The sequence below is a fragment of the Cupressus sempervirens genome, chromosome 5, assembly GCF_028749045.1.
Source record: "Cupressus sempervirens isolate cs-2001-9-10 chromosome 5, ASM2874904v1, whole genome shotgun sequence".
Taxonomy (NCBI): Eukaryota; Viridiplantae; Streptophyta; class Pinopsida; order Cupressales; family Cupressaceae; genus Cupressus; species Cupressus sempervirens.
The window spans coordinates 577073428-577089913 of NC_143122.1; the positions used below are offsets into that span (position 1 = coordinate 577073428).

The 16486-nt window shown below is 33.2% G+C and overlaps 1 protein-coding gene across 2 annotated transcripts; it reads right to left on the reverse strand.

The window, feature by feature from the left end:
• Positions 1–246: 246 nt before the first annotated feature.
• Positions 247–3480, reverse strand: LOC149557238 (pirin-like protein). Of its 2 annotated transcripts, XM_089831954.1 has the most exons (8): positions 3245–3480; positions 3001–3072; positions 2706–2755; positions 2572–2610; positions 2430–2458; positions 1385–1447; positions 1192–1295; positions 247–1098 (listed from the first exon to the last, which is right to left on the reverse strand). In XM_089831954.1, the coding sequence occupies exons 1-8, from the start codon at positions 3256–3258 to the stop codon at positions 621–623; spliced, it is 849 nt and encodes a 282-aa protein (XP_089688080.1). In that variant the 5' UTR covers positions 3259–3480; the 3' UTR covers positions 247–620. The 2 variants fall into 2 exon arrangements, with proteins under 2 accessions (XP_089688080.1, XP_089688078.1); XM_089831952.1 differs by lacking the exon at positions 3245–3480 and having other exon boundaries at positions 3001–3242.
• Positions 3481–16486: the final 13006 nt, after the last annotated feature.

Sequence of the window (16486 nt, forward strand, 5' to 3'; positions counted from 1 at the left end):
GTCTTGTCTGCAATAAAGGGGTAGTGAAAGCTGAATGACACTTCATCTTTCAGTTTGCAACATATGCAGATATTTGTACGCAATATAAGGAAAATTTGAAGGTGAGCAGCTAAATGAGATATTTGAAGAGGCAAGGCTTCAGTCTACTGTGGGCTTCTTGATCAAGATCCATAACAGAACAATGAAAAGAGCCTAAAATTGTTAGTGATGTTAACCTTGCTTCCATAGACTTATGAGTCTACTGAATGCCATTAAAACTCATTTATTTATTCATTCGTTTTAAGAAAATTTAGATTACACATAAATGACTGGTAGGTTACACAATTACTTAGGCATAAATGGCCATTGCAACATGCAGCTGCCAGTTTTAGTTGACACTGAAATGATAGCAATTGGCCTTTCAAGCTTTAAACAATAGAAAATAGAAGGAATTTTCCTGCTGGGAAGAGAGATATGGCATATTATGCAGTATAGGGAGATAGAATGAGAGCCAACTATGCCCATTGTAGAGGACAGATTGAAGTTAAATGGAATGAAACCCTGGTTGAGTGTGGACAGAGAGAGCATCAGAATCAAAAGTTTTTTTATCATATTGGGCTGTCTTCAACCATATAAGAATGCTAGATAGGAGCTCTCTCAAATCCATTTCTGCCAAGCTCATAGTCTTGAAATGCTTGAATAATCTGTTCTCTGGAATTCATAACAAAGGGCCCATGTTGGACCACTGGTTCATTTAATGGCTGCCCTGCAATCAGTACAAACCTGCAGGGCATGTTATTCACATTGTTATTCCACACACTCAACCCGTCACCACTGCTCAATAAGAGTGTGTGATGAGCACCTACTGCTGGTGAATTGGGAGCACCAAAGCTAGCTTCACCTTCTAAGACATACACAAATGCATTCCAAAACTCTGGAATAGCCTGATGAAGCACAGATTCTGCCTCCAACCTGAAGTCCAAATACATGGTGGGAGTCCTGGTAAACACTGCAGATTTGGTGCCCAAAGCTTCTCCTGCTATTACACTCACCTTAACTCCATCTCTCTCAGCTTTGGTTACGTCTTTCCCTTGAATTTCTTGATATTTGGGTTGAATCCTATCCACAACCCACGAAATACTAATTAGTATACCACTTAGTAGTTGGCTCCCCAGAGTTCTACCAATTGAATGTGAAAGTAGTGCCACTCACATTTTATCTTTGGCAGCAAGATTAACCCACAACTGCAAACCATGTTGCAATCCTACCTCAGCTGGCATTTCAGAATGGACTATCCCTCGCCCTGCGGTCATCCACTACAGATTCCATAGCAATAAATTACCATCATAACAAACAAGGTCAGCTATAATGGTGGTGGTAGTGATATTATTGAGAAGTTCCATACCTGTAGATCACCAGCCTTGATGGTACCCTTATGCCCTGCAAAGTCCTCATGAGTCATAGCTCCCTGCATAGAAAACGTATCAATGTCTCTTAATGGGCACATCTTCCCCTCAGTGGGTCAGCCCATCACATATATATAGGAATGATATACATTTTTTTTAGGAAGGGATGATGAAGAGTCAACATTTAATGATAAAGGACATTCATCCTGCCATCAGCTGTGAAAAAAGTCTCTTTCATTCATCACTTGACTATAACATGGGGGCATTTCTGTGTATTTTATTCTGTGAGATAGAGATGTTTACGGAGGGAATTGCAGTTTAAGCTATTTTCATTGCTTTTACTTGTGCTACTAATGAAAAGAGGATTTTCTTTTGGGTGGGACTCCTACTGCTTTTGTTTCAAGGAACTGATAGGCAACAGAAATATATTATTAGTTTAAAATTCGTATGATTGAAATCCTTACGTTAGAGCCAATGTAAGTGGCCCATCTTTTATGTGCCTTCAAAACAGAATGGAGTGTCTTCCACTAAAGTTGACGTTTTCAAGTTGAATTTTGCAATACGGACAACTCATATATGGCTTCAGTGGGCATGTCACTGTAGTTAAAACAGGGAAACTTAGTCAAAAGATACACGCCAAACATAGCTGGACAATGGGTACCTTTGAATTCACTCCAGGTGCTGTCATCCCTGTCCTAACTCCATCTTAAAACTCTTACAATTGGTTGGGCTCTGGGCAGAATATTTACATTCTATTTTTAAAACATACAAATCTACCTACCTATCAATCTTGTGCATAGATTATGAAAGAGTATATGCCTTAAATTTTGAAATCATATACTCTCTGGAAAAGCAATTTTCTCTCTTATATGGTATTGGGAATATATTTTCTCTTTTCCTGTTATCTCATAGACTCATTGTGATCAATATCTTGTCTCTTGCCATTCCAATCTGATAATTAATCGGAGGGTGTGATTCGAAACATTGATGAAAAATACCATGAAATTTTTATGTCATCTAATTAAACAGCAACAAGATTTGTACCTCCAGCATGTATGTCACGGTCTCAAAGCCTGCCCAAAAATAAACAAGTCTACATTTCAGTAGAGGAAGCATCTTGTCAAATAATTGGTGGTAGCTGATATTGTGGCCTTGAAGAAGTCAAAACAGGGCAGACACAATATACCTCTGTGAGGATGGTCTGGAAATCCAGCAGGAGCACTTACTGCAACACCCACACATATTTGAATTCTTAGATTAATAATAACTATCAACCATACATGTTAACAAAGCTTTGGGCAAAGTAAGAGCTGAAGCAACCTGAGAATTCATCCAGAAACAGAAAGGGGTCCAAAAATTTCAACTCTGAGCTGTGACAACAACAAATGAAGAGGGGATTTCAAAAGTTTCCCTTACAATCTCTGTGCACTGAAATTGGTACATAATGAAGTTGGTCTAAAAACTTAATTTTTATTCTTGCATTCTCTCATTCTGATGATGGATCACAGAGTGTGATCCAAAATGTTGATGCTAAAAAACTTATATAATCGAATCTAGAAATAAAATTGACATATTTCAAATGGATTGTAGAAATCTGATAATGTTAAGTTGGTACCTGCCAATACTGCGCCTGACAATGGCTCCATCTCCCTCATATTGCTCCCTTGCTAACACCACCTTATCTACCCTGCGTGGTTTCACAAACTCAATCCTGTTATTCATCTTCTGAAAGCTCAAATATATTTGAAAATGGAATTCTTTTATAAGAACCTCCTGCTATTCATCCTCAGAAAACTCAAATATTATTTCCCATGTTTGAGCAAGGGAAATGAATGAAAAGGGAGTTCTTTTATAAGAACCTCCTGCAATTCATCCTCTGAAAACGTGTATTACTTTCCAAATTTGAACCAGGGAAAGGAAAGGAAGGAGAGTTCTTTTATAAGAAAGTCCTTCATTCATCCTTTGAAATCTTAAGTATCTTTACCCCACTTATATTTGAAAACCAAAGAAAGGGAAGGGAAGGGACTTTTTTGTAAGGAAGTCTTCTTATTCATCATCTGAAACTGAAGGGGATCTTTTATAAGGATCCCAACTTGCAAACTAGTACAACTGTCATGTCCATTTATAACTGCTGACAAGGTAGTGAAGTCATGGTGATCTCATTAATGGGTGACATCATAACAGTTAACTTGTACGCAATGGATTTGCCTGCAGCCTGTGCAAATGCCTGTATATAGCACGCAAGGACAAAAAAAAAATCATCTTTTTTTCCCACCCCTCAACTTGTGGGTCTTATGTGGGAATAGAGTAAATCGCCTGCTTCACTGTTCTTTAGTGTTTGACCATTGATCCAGAGATCACACATTATTCATGCTTCAGCTTTCTCAAATTCTCGCCTTTGGATAGGCTTTTCCAATAAAGTCCACCACTTTAGATGCAATTAAATTGGTCATACCAAAAGTCAATCTTTAACGCTGGAAATGGGTGTGCTTACATTGTGTAACTCACATTCTGGGTGATGTTTCTATCAATCGAACTCTGTTGACATTATCAACCCCATGTGGGTGCATCATTTTCCAAATGGGTGGAGTGTCATGGACTCGAAAACAAATCCCGTCGTTATCTCGCTTTATATTGTGTTCCCAGCTATTTAGAGTTAATAATAGTGGTTTAGTTTGACAATTTCTCTCTTATTTCATGAGTTTGTACTGGTATTAAATGATGCACAACACCAACAATTCGTTTTTCAAAGTATTAAGATTTGAATGAATTAATGTTTCAATCGTTTGTCTTAGTTTTCATGATTGTTTTTAGATAGACTGGATGCAGCTATCTTTCGTACAAATGTATTGTTTCAAATTTTCAATTGATTTTCATCAACTTTCTAATCTGTATATTTTGTAATAGAAAATAAAATAAATTGTGAAAAATTTAGAAATTCTAATTGATATATTGGATTTTGAAATTTTTTTGGTTGTCTTCTTATACAATTTAGGGGAAGAAACCTAGTAGTGGTTATAGCTAACTTCGCGGGCTTTATTGAGATACCAAATTACGTCGAATTTTCCTTATTTTTTGTTGTTGTTGTTCTCATATGTGACTTAGGTGCTTAAAACTAAGGTTTCTAATTCTCACCAATAACGATGCACTCTATAGGACATGTTATGCATGAAAGGGTCAAAAAGTGGTCCAAAAGAAGTGTTCACCACTATTGCACCAATAAATATTCATTCAATACCAATAGTGGCTCATAAATCTAGTGGTGCACAAATGAATTAATCATGGATCACAAAAGATAGAAAATTGACCAACTATTGGTATATAAATTATCTACTACTAGAGAATTCAATGTTTAATAGTGAGTGAATCTCCATTGGACCTTGATTCACTACTGGTATCTTCCTCTAACTACCTATAACTATTATTTTAACTTTCCAGTACAATAAAGATAAGGTTGGTGAGATTTTTTATATGTCAAAGGGTTAAAAAGTGAGTCATTTCAAAGTGTCATCCAAAACATATTGTCTTGTTTGCTTTAACAACAAAAAAATGGGTAATTGATCCAATACTTCTGCACACGTGCCCTAATAATGGTGCACTACTTATACCAATAAACTTACACAACTAATTTAACTACAAATTATTGAACCACAATTTCCTCATATATACTTTTTTCCTACACTTTTTAATTTGCAAAATCATGTGCACTAATTGGAACATAAGTAGAAATCAGTACTATTCTCTTAACAAAAGTTGTATATTTATGAATATTAAGTTAATTTTTATTGTAAAAAATAGTATTGCATCTCAAAAGAACTCAATTGCATTACCATTAGTTGACTCCAATTTCAACTATTCTCAAATCACATCATACATATTATAAAAAATTACAATAAGAATTTAATATACGCATTCTAGATCTAAATTATATATTTTAGCAACAAAACATAACATTAGTGACATTTTAGTGATAAAATGATGAGAGTTATTTTGCACAAAGATGGATGATCAAAATGGAGATGAAGGAATGAATTGATAGATTCAGTTGGATGGTCGAGGTTGATCAAAGATTGAACTTTAATTGGTTATTAGAAATATTCTATTTTGACCTTATGAGAATATAATAATAAGTTTATTATTTTGATAAATTAAAATATCAAAAAAGAAATTGAAAAGATCATAACGAGTTTATTAGTTTAATAAAATAGACAACTTAGTTAATTGTGATGATGATAATTAAATGATAGTTAATATTAAAGGGCATAATAACAATGGTTATTGAAGCAATGCTCAATAGGCATTCTTCTTAGAGACTTAGTACTCAATTTGCTAGGAGTATGAATGAGTCTGTTCACCCAAGGTATCCCTCAATTGTTTTTGTTGTTCTCTTGAAGGAGAACTCTCAATCGCTTTATGTGTCAAGACATCTCCTGTGGTGGTGTATGGTCTAGATGTGGTAAAAAAAAGTAGATTTCTACCCACATTGCAGGTTGGTTTGCAGATTTGTTGTCTTTTGGCTTTCTCTTCTAGACCTCTATCACTAGGTAATAAATTAGTGGAGAGCCTTGGTCCCTTATAATATAAAGCTTTCCCTTGTGCAAAGGGAATTTTTATTGCTCTTTTTACTTCTTATGAAGAATGGAATTTGGGGCTAACCAAGTTGCTAGTTTGGGAGACTTCCTCTCTCAACCAAATATTAGATAGATTCATTTAATCCTCTCACAAAATTACTTATTGCTCATATAATTTGGTTTCGATTCCCCTATCTTCCCCTTCAAATTTTGAGAACTCTTGTATTGAGGCCATTGGCATCTCTATTGATCATTTCATAAAGGTTGATGAGACTAGGACAAATATGGGTCTCTCTACCTTTGCACAAATTTTGGTGGACATCAATATTTGCACACCTCTCCCTAGAGCTTTGGTTCTTATTTAGAGTGTTAATTTCTTTTCTTTTATTTAGCCTCATTAAATGCTTCATATATATGTTTAAAGAGAATTGTGAATGGAGAAAAATACCATAAGAATTTTGCTAGCTTCCTTCAACTTGGGAAAACACTTTTAGTTGTGGAAGAGATATTTGAAGACCTTAATGAGGTCATAGATTGATATGTAGATCCAATCATTACCACTTTGAAGGAAATCCTTGATTATAGAAAATTCTTAACCCCTTTCAGAAAACCATTTCGTTTGGGCCCTAAAACTCTACACCTAAGGTCTTGTTCACTTTTGCTCTATTTTCAAGTTGATTTCGTACAATAGGCTCCTGGTCATTTAAGTTGTTTGTCGAGGCTCTTTATCAACTTATATGGCCTTTAGGCTACTCATAATTGTTCAAGTTGTGTATTACTAACTACCCCTTGTTTCTTACAACTAACTAGAGGGTTTTATACCATGCTTGTTGATTGACCCTTTATCCTTGTTACTTGCTTCCTTGATTTTTTTCTCTAAAACATTCTTTGTCCACTAAACCTTGGAGCCTCTTTTACATGTGAACGACTGAGATCTTGTCATGCTTGGTGATAGTTATTAAAGTTGAGTATTACTAGCTACCCCTTGTTTTTTATAACTACCTAGATGGTTTTGTGCCATGCTTGTTGATCGACCCTTTATCCTTGTTACTTTCTAACGTAGCACAAGGTAGGAGAATCCCTAAAGGAGATCTCCTAGCCCCCCAACAATAAACCACACATCAGAAACACAACACAAGATACATGATCTAGTACCAAACTCAACTCTTTATTCATAAATTAACTTATTACATGCAATGTGCCAGGCTATAAGGCCTTTCCGGTTATGACCAATATAAAGAAAGTAATAGTTTTGCAAGTTTCCTTAAGATCCAATCCAAGCCCTAGCTAGTCTAGATCTATAACACAACATCACTCTAGTAGAAACCTCCCACAAGATCTAAACTTGTGCTCACAAGCCACCAAGCAATCTCCTTGTTTCCCAAGGCACAGCTACTAGCTATTCTCAAATTTGCGCCTCTCAACTACTGCATGTTGAACTAAATAATGACTCACTCCCTTGAATCAATGAATCTAAGATTCCACCTAAACTCCCTACTTATACCCAACTAAGCCATAGGTTGGCCTAGAAAATTACAAATTAAATAAACCCTTGCATTAAATGCATATTTAAGCCACAAGTCAACTTACAATGAACATTAAATACAAAATGTTAACCCTCGTGTTAACCCATGATAACCACATGAAAATACTTAGGACAAGCCCCCAAGTTTATAACACTAATTAAATGCACATAGGAGAGATAACCAAGACCACACATAGGTCCACACAAACTCCCACAATTGCTCCATGTCATGATCATATGCTACTTGCATTAAATATGTCAAGTCAGCCAATCTAATCCAGAAGAACTCCAATTGGAAAACCACATTACTGAGGGTTAGAAAACACCCCAAGCAACCCAATATAAGCCGATCACACCAAGCATTGTCGAGCTACTTCAACTGTTGAGTTACAATAAGCATCATCAAGCTCCTCCAATGACTAAGCACCACTATAAGCATCGTTGAGCTTCTTCAACAACCTAGTTAGTCGATCAACACTATACTCAATAATGATCGAGAAACACTTCCTTAACCAAACACCAAGCTTCCTCATCGTGCCCATTCAGTCAAGCCTACAATTGAGAAAGATCACTAAGATGACTGAGCATCTCTAGTCCTCCATCAAAAATGCTAAAATATTTAGGAACCTTTGATTCCATTGCATCAGACTCGTAGGGTACAAAGAAAAGTGTGTCCCACACTTTGTTTCTTCATGAGGACTAGACTTCCACTCCATCTTTACCCAAGGCTTGCCAATCAACAAAGCCAAGAAAATGAACAAGTCCATCAACCAATTCCTCCTTAGCAAATCTATGACCAACCAATCAAAATATTTGATCACATGAATAAATTGAACAACAAAGTAACCAACAAATAGGGTTTGCAACTTATCACCACAATCCATCTTAGTGACAAGAGCATCAAACTCCACATCTGCAACAACAACATGTAGATCCAAAACTAAATTCGCATCAATAGCAATATTTAATTCCTTAATAAAATATGCCAAACTCTCATCATCAACGATTTCATTGCTCACAACAAGATTCTCTACAACATATAAACCATCACCAATAGAAACCTAATTATCCACAACCAAGAGCTTTGTAATTTCCACATCAGGCTCAACTAACTAATCATGAAAATAAATCTCCATCCCAACATCAGCAAGTTAGGAACCTCTTCAACAACAACCAGAAGTTGCTCTACAGGTTTCACATTAGACTCCATAAATTGATCAACAAAACCAACCTACACATCGAGCTTTCCATGCCCTCTTTATTCTCAAAAAATTCTTTCAACTAGCCAGACAACTCTCTTTTGTATCGATACACTCCAGCTCCATAAAATCTCTGTGAAACTCAACAATCCCTTAACTTGATTAGACAAAGCAACATCCGTTCGAGAAAACACCTCTGAAATCTTTGTCTCCACCACATTACAGGGATCTAAAATCATCCCAAGGTCCAATCTTCCAAGATATTCACAAACCCTCTACAAAAAATCCTTCCCATGCATGTTGTGACAAACCCAAATTGTTTGCAAGTCAAATCGCAACCTACCACCTCGTACGAACAACTAGGAACAAATCACAAGTCCAAGAATATAGATTTGCAATACAAAGTATACAAACTCTTTGCAATCATGCTCCAACAAGATCAACCAAATCCAATTTTGATCAGATAATCTTCACCACAAGTCCTCGTGCAAATTGCCTCATAGTCGGCGATCTATTTACACACTCGTGAACACCTTTTCTCTTATACCACCTAACGTAGTGCAAGGCAGGAGAATCCCCAAAGGAGATGTCCTAGCCCCCTAAAAACTAACTACACAGCGGAAACACAATACAAGATACATGATCTGATACCAAACTCAACTCTTTATTCATAAATCAATTGATTACATGCAATATGTCGAGTTGTAAGGCCTTCTCGGTTACGACCAATACAAAGCAAGTAATAGTTTTACAAGATCCCTTAAGATCCAATTTGAGTCCTAGCTAGTTCTTGGGAGGAAGAACTTTAGAAAATTTCCAAACTAATATTTTCCTTTTCTATTGAAAAAGAAAGCATGTTCTTACTTAATCTATAAAAAAGTGTCACATAGTGGCTAGGACATGCCTTTTAATTATGTAGTTAATTGTAGTTGTAAGTTATGTAATTAGTTGTATTTTTAATTGGATTGCATATAATTTTTTAAAAATTAATTAATTAATTTAAGTTTATCTAATATAATATTATAATTAAGTTTATAGTTCAATCATTGGTAAACTTATGATAAAGTTAGAAATGTGTTTAATTTTTTTTTTCAATATTTTCATTTGACATCATTTTTTAAAGTTAAAGTACTTGTGTGAGATCAAAATAGTTCAATGCATGTAAATATTTACAATCTTAATTAAATTACTTCAATACAAATAATCAAGCTTAACTCTTTTACTTATAATATTAAATTATCTTTAACTAAATTATTCACATCACAACACTTCTAAATACATTTTAAATGCAGTGCCTACCCCTAGTTTGCATTTATGTTATATTGCCAAATTCTTTTAGGCTAGCTTTCATGGTTATGTGATGTGATTTAGTGGTACTTGTTTACTTGATTTGGTTGATACTATTTACATGTTTGGATTATATATTTGATGAGCTACTTTATACTCGAATATTTGATGGGTTCATGATTATTCTTTCGATGTTGATATTTTATATACTTCCTATGGTGATTTTAGTGGCTTTCACAATGACAATTATATGGATGATTTGTATGTGGTTTTATGGTCACTTACCTCATACTTGCATGTGTATGGTGCACATGTATGTTTTACTTTATGTTTGACGTATTTGATGTAGTTGAGCAAGGGAGTTGTAGTTACCTCCTAGTTGGGATCTACATGATGTACCACTCCCTACCATTACCTTTTTAGTTTAAGATATATATGCATATGTACATGTTTGGCTTTTATGTAGATTGCAGGTACCGGGCATCGACTTCTTTGAATTGCTAGGATAAGCATGCCCTATCACAATATCTCAATGGTAAAAGAGGGGAGATAGTTCTCAAGTCCAAATCTTAAACCTAAGCCAATTGTCCTAAAATATAGGACAGGTATATAATTTATTTACCTTTCTGAATTCATCAAAGTGATGTAAATTCAAGATTTTTAACCTTTGAGTTTGATTCATACTTTGTCTTTTAGACGACTTTTCTTTTTTGAGTTTGTGGGTCTACTCTGATTTTTTGATATAATTAAATAAACCAAAGAGATTATTAAATGATATAATTAAACAATTTGTTAATAAAGAATAATCAATTTTATTATACTTAATTAATTGAGAAATTAATTAAATGAAGAAATAAATTTAAAGATTTATTTAAAAGACTAAATTTGGTGTAATTATATTTATTTAATTTAATAATAATAAATTTAGAAGTTGCATTTAAATAATGGACTTTAAATATTATTATTAGTTAAATTAATAAATATTTTTTTTAAAATCATCTTCTTATTTAAAAAAGAAGAAGTGAGAATAATTTAAACAAAGTTTATTATAATTAAAAGCAAAAAGTGCACAAGGAATTAAACAAATTAGAATAATAAAAGAAGAGGCCTTTCCATGTTCATAAACTAGAAACCCCAGGTAGAGTTAAACTCTTTATTATGAGATTCAAGCTCATTTCTACACACAAGTTTTGGAGGAGCATTTTTTTGAGATTGAAAGACAAGATATTTCTGAAGGATCTAGGAGACAGAGATTTTTGAAATCATTGAGCTTTTGTCGGATTGTAGCATCAAATTGAGGTAGGAATTTTGTAGAATTAATTGTAGTAAATTTCTTGAAGAACTTTTGTCTTCTTTGTGCATGTTATATCAATTTTTGTTTATGAAAAATGTATTTTAAATTAAAACCCTTGTTGGAAAATGGATTGTTCTTGATTTAAATTTTTTTGTGAAGATTACAATTTGAAACCTTCATTAGAAGATTTGATTTTAGAAAACAAAAATAAAGCTAGGGTTTGAAAACGAAAACTAGAATTGAATTGAGCAAGTTTGATTATTTGAATTACTCCCCCTATTAGGTTATTTGATAAGAGTCTATAAATAAAATACATTTACATTAATTAAATTACCACAATATATATTTTTTGATCGATAAACGACCGAAGCCTTGATTATATTAATTAAGATAAATAGCATACAACATAATGTCTCTGTTCAAACAAGCACTGGTAGGAAAGAACGGAGAAGAAAACCTCCAGTCTTGCCTGAGATCGTGGTCCTTTATTATTGCAACATGAAAGGGGCATACCCCAATAGAAATATTACATAACTGTTATTGTTACAACAAGATGGATATAATCCATGATATCACTATATCTATTGCCTCTTATGTCATATGAAAATTTCCACAATATTTAATGCTGTGATAATTTAATATATTTTAGTAATGGGGCTTTATTTTTGGAAAGAAGGGTTTAAAAAAGAAAAATTAAAAAATATATATTGATGAGAGGTAGGGACCACCACCTCCCCATCCCCCTTTGCTTTGCGGCTGTGAGCGCAACAACGTCTCACACTACTGTATGCAGTCGTGAGAGCTACTAGCAGTAACTTATGCCACCTTAGTAGTCGTGAGTGTTGCTAAGCAACCTCACATGTTTCATATCAGTCATGAGTGTTGTTGGGCATCCTCATGGGCTATTATTGTAACTAGCCTTCAGGCCTTAAAAATATATTGAGTTAAGTTGTTTTTAATTTTATCTTTTTAATATGTTATTTAAAATATATATATATATATATATATATATATATATATATATATATATATATATATATATATATATATATATATATATATATATATATATATATATATATATATATATAATAATATAAATAATAGTTATTAAATATAATATAATTTAAATTTAAATAAGTATTTAATAATATTAAATTTAATTTTAGTTAATTAACGTTAATTTTTTTTAAAAAATGTAATTAGTAGTTAATGTTGTTATGATATTTAGTTTCATTAATTAATAGTTTTAAAGTGATATATATATAATTTTAAAAGAATAATAATGATTATTAATAGGAATGAAATAAAAACATAGTTTTATTATGAAGGGGTTCTTTTAAAATACAAAAATTGGGAAGGGCTTTATGATCGAACTAAACTTAGAACCTTATCTAGTGGAAATTTTTTACAAACAAAAACTTGAACTTTGTTTCGAATCATTTTTTATGAAATTATAACAAAAATAAAAATGGTTGATTTACTACACTTATTTATATACCTGTTGAGGTTTTGTGTTTTATCTTGTGATGGGTTTTTTGGGGAAACCTTGTATTTTGACTAGTTAGGTATGTTTTACTAGAGGCTTGGGAAGTGATTTTTTATGATGTCTTTATGTGATGTTGTTTAGTCACGATTATTTCATTCCCAAACATTTTGATGTATTCACATGTTTCTATGGTGAGAACCAGTTCAGTTATATAAGCTCATGTGTTGTGATCTTTGTAATATAACCTTTAAGGGTTGATCAGTTATCTATTGGTGCTTTCCAGTTGCTTGTGTAGTACTGATGTGGTTATTGTGATTTATGAGATATTATTTTATGAGCTTAGGGTAGGTTATCTACATGTATGTTTGGAAGTGGTTTACAATGGAGCTTAGAGCACTAAAGAGGTTCCCTAGGTAAGCCATTGTAAGTAGCATTAATAAGAGATAACCTTTCATTAATTGGGTTAAAATAAATTAACAAGAGTCAGTGTATTACCTTGCCCATGCCTCTTGCGCTAGAACAAGCTAGGATGGGAGTAGAGAGTATGTTTGGCTACAACCTTGCTTAGTTAGCATGCCTTATCTATAAGAAAGGACACTAATGCCACATAGAGTCACTAGGGGGTCTGGGTCCAGAGAGACTACCAAGGTAACCTTAGAGTTGACTCATGTGATGACACTTGCCCATATACATATCAAGTTTCCTATGTTTCTTTGTTGCCTATGGGATTAGATGTTACTTGTGTACTTGGTACCTTTGAGATAGACTACTATTAGGATTCCTTGACCTAGATTCTTGTTAGGATCTTTGGATTGTTATCCATATGGGACTTGAGAATTATCTCCTTAGCACTGTGAAAGTGGTCCATTTAGGTTCTTTGTGGTGAGGTGGCAGTGTTTCTTATACCATTGAGATCCAACAACTGGATGTACCTTGTGCAATTACTCTATTCTTTTGATCTTGTGATTATGTTCCATGGTCATATTTTGGTATATTGTACTTTGTGATATTGCTATTAGGATTTAACTATGTGATTTTGAGTCAAACTTATTGACCCATGTTTCATGAGTAGTGATTCAACATGAATCCATCTCTCATGAGAATAAATGGACCACTTGGCACTAATTGGATCTAGGTGATGCTCACAGGGGTGAAGCACCGAGACTTCCCAGGAGGTCACCTATCTTAGTACTACTCCAACCTGAGCGTGCTTAACTATGAACTTTCCTCCATGGTTAAACCCAAAGCTTGCAACCCATTTGCAAAACCTTCACCAAGTGTTGTGCCTTATGAACCATTAATAAGAAAGCCCCTTAAGCTCATCAATTGATAAGTAGGAGATAATTTCCACAAATCAAATTGTGATATTGCTATTAGGATTTAGCTATGTGATATTGTACTTTGATTATTTGAGATCCTATGGGATGTTGTATCTTATCACGATGCATATTCTTTTAGCATTTCATACCTTGCAACATGTGTAGGTGATGACTATGCATTTTGGTTATGTGTGGCATCTTATGAACTTGTATATTCTTTCATGTGATTTTGTACCTAAGGTTATTCTATGACATGGACTTTGTGCACTTGTCAGATTAAATCTTATTAAAATTTATGTGTGTGATTCAATGTAATGGAACCCTTGAGAGATGTAATCGTTATTGTATTGCTTATGTATGTATGTGAGTTATTGCTTCTGCTATGTTATCTTTTGATTGTTTTACTCTTTCAAAGAAATTTTTTTAGCAAACTTAGTAACATTTTAGGTTAATTTCTCTTAGGTTCCCTAATAGGGCATTACATTAAATGTCCTTTTACTATTTGCTAAAAATGAAAATATTACTATATGTATTCTCAATAAAAAATAATTATCTAATCATTCTCTAATTTAATTAAATAATTAATTTTATTTAATTATTTAATCTTTGATTAATTAATCATTATCAATATATTAAATTCAATTTCCTATAATTTAAATAGTAATTATTAATTATTTAAATCAACTATTTTATTCATCTTCTTTAAATTAAATTTTGAATTTAATTTAATTTCATCTTTGTTTGTTTCAATTTTAATTTCGATTAATTTCCATTTAATTTTATTTATTTTCAAGTAGTATCCTCTTTTGAATTTAATTGAATTTTTAATTCAATTAAATCTTCTAAAAATTTGGAAAATCAAAATTATGAGGAATTGTGATTTCTAAAAAATTAGAAAATCCTCATAAATTGATTTTTTTTCCTTCTGAAAATCCCAAATTCGAAAATGATTTCAAAGTTTCTAGTTCCAGTTTTTGAAATTTTATCTCTCCAAACATTAAAAATATCTTAGATTCAATCCTCTTTGTATTTCAGTTTAAAATTGTAAACTTTCCAATTATCTCTCCAATTTCTTTCATCCTTGTACATTGATAATGATTTTCCTAAATCAATCTTAATTGTTTATGGATTTCCAAAAAATCTATATAAAGAACCTTCCTATCTCACAATTTCATCACTCACTTTCACATCGAACCTCTGTCAATTTGCTATCATTTTGCTATTGTTTGAATCACATCTTTGATTATTTCTCTGAGTTTGTAGTCAAGGTGTTGATTCACAACTAAGTGCAATCCCTCATATGAATGAAGAGAAGCAACAAAAGCTTGAAATATTGTTCAATTTGTATGCATTCATTTGTGTGATTTATTTATAATATTATGCTTCTTATTTTGTTGTTTGTGGGGTTAAATAAGTTTGTTTGTTTAGGATATTGATAAATTGGTGCTACTAATAAATTTGTTTGAGTCTGTAATGCCTCGCCAAGGGATCCAAAAGAATTAACCTAAAGTTTTACTAGGTTTGCTAAACATTTTTTTTTTAAAAAGTGATAAAGATAGATCATTCACATTAAACACATAGTAGTGGAAGCAATAACATGTAATCATCAACAAACATACATAACAGGTTACATTCCTTAAGGATCCCAAGACATCGAGTCACATTTAAATTTAATTAATTCTAAGTCTAACAACTACCACATCCACATGAAAGAATAATAAGAAAGTCCAATGTCCATTTAATATACAGTTGTTCTGAATGCCTCTTGGCAAATGAATTCGGAATGCTCAATCATCCACTGTACATGTCACAGGTAATGAAAGGCTAAAAGAATATACATAAGTAGAAATAAAGATACATCATCCTCCAAGAATCCATGATACAAAGTACAGTAAAATAAACGAAACCATATACCATACATGATACATCCATCAATCATAAAGGTATAACATCATAAAATGAAACTAACTAAATGCATGGTTCCTCCCAACCGTTAATGGCATCATTAGACCATCGTGGGCCCTAGCCATCCCCCATGCGTAACATCCCACGCCACCAAAGAGATCATCGGTACTATCATAATAGGGATGTCACATCTAAACATGCTACAACATATGCATAAAGAAATCTAACATACTAGAATAAAGCATAAGTATACAACATCATCTAATCTTGATAAACAAGTAAACCAAGAAGCTCCAGCCACAGTGACTATGGACGGATCTTAATGGTAAGAGTAAAAGCACTACCACCCGACCGTGTGGAACCTAAATGGTCCACTCCCACCGCGCTGAGGAGATAGTCTCAAGTCCCAAACAAGATATCAAATCACATAAAACAAATACTCTCCAAGTCCAGGAAATCATAAAAGTATACTAACTCAAAGGTTCTAACACATAGATCGACATCTAGACCCA

Coding starts and splice junctions, on each gene's coding strand:
- LOC149557238 (XM_089831952.1), bottom strand. CDS start 3,107: ATGAATAACAGGATTGAGTTTGTGAAACCACGCAGGGTAGATAAGGTG. Junction 2,611..2,705: donor GTTTCTGGATGAATTCTCAG/GTTGCTTCAGCT, acceptor TGGGTGTTGCAG/TAAGTGCTCCTGCTGGATTT. Junction 1,296..1,384: donor TCAAGGCTGGTGATCTACAG/GTATGGAACTTC, acceptor TGGAATCTGTAG/TGGATGACCGCAGGGCGAGG.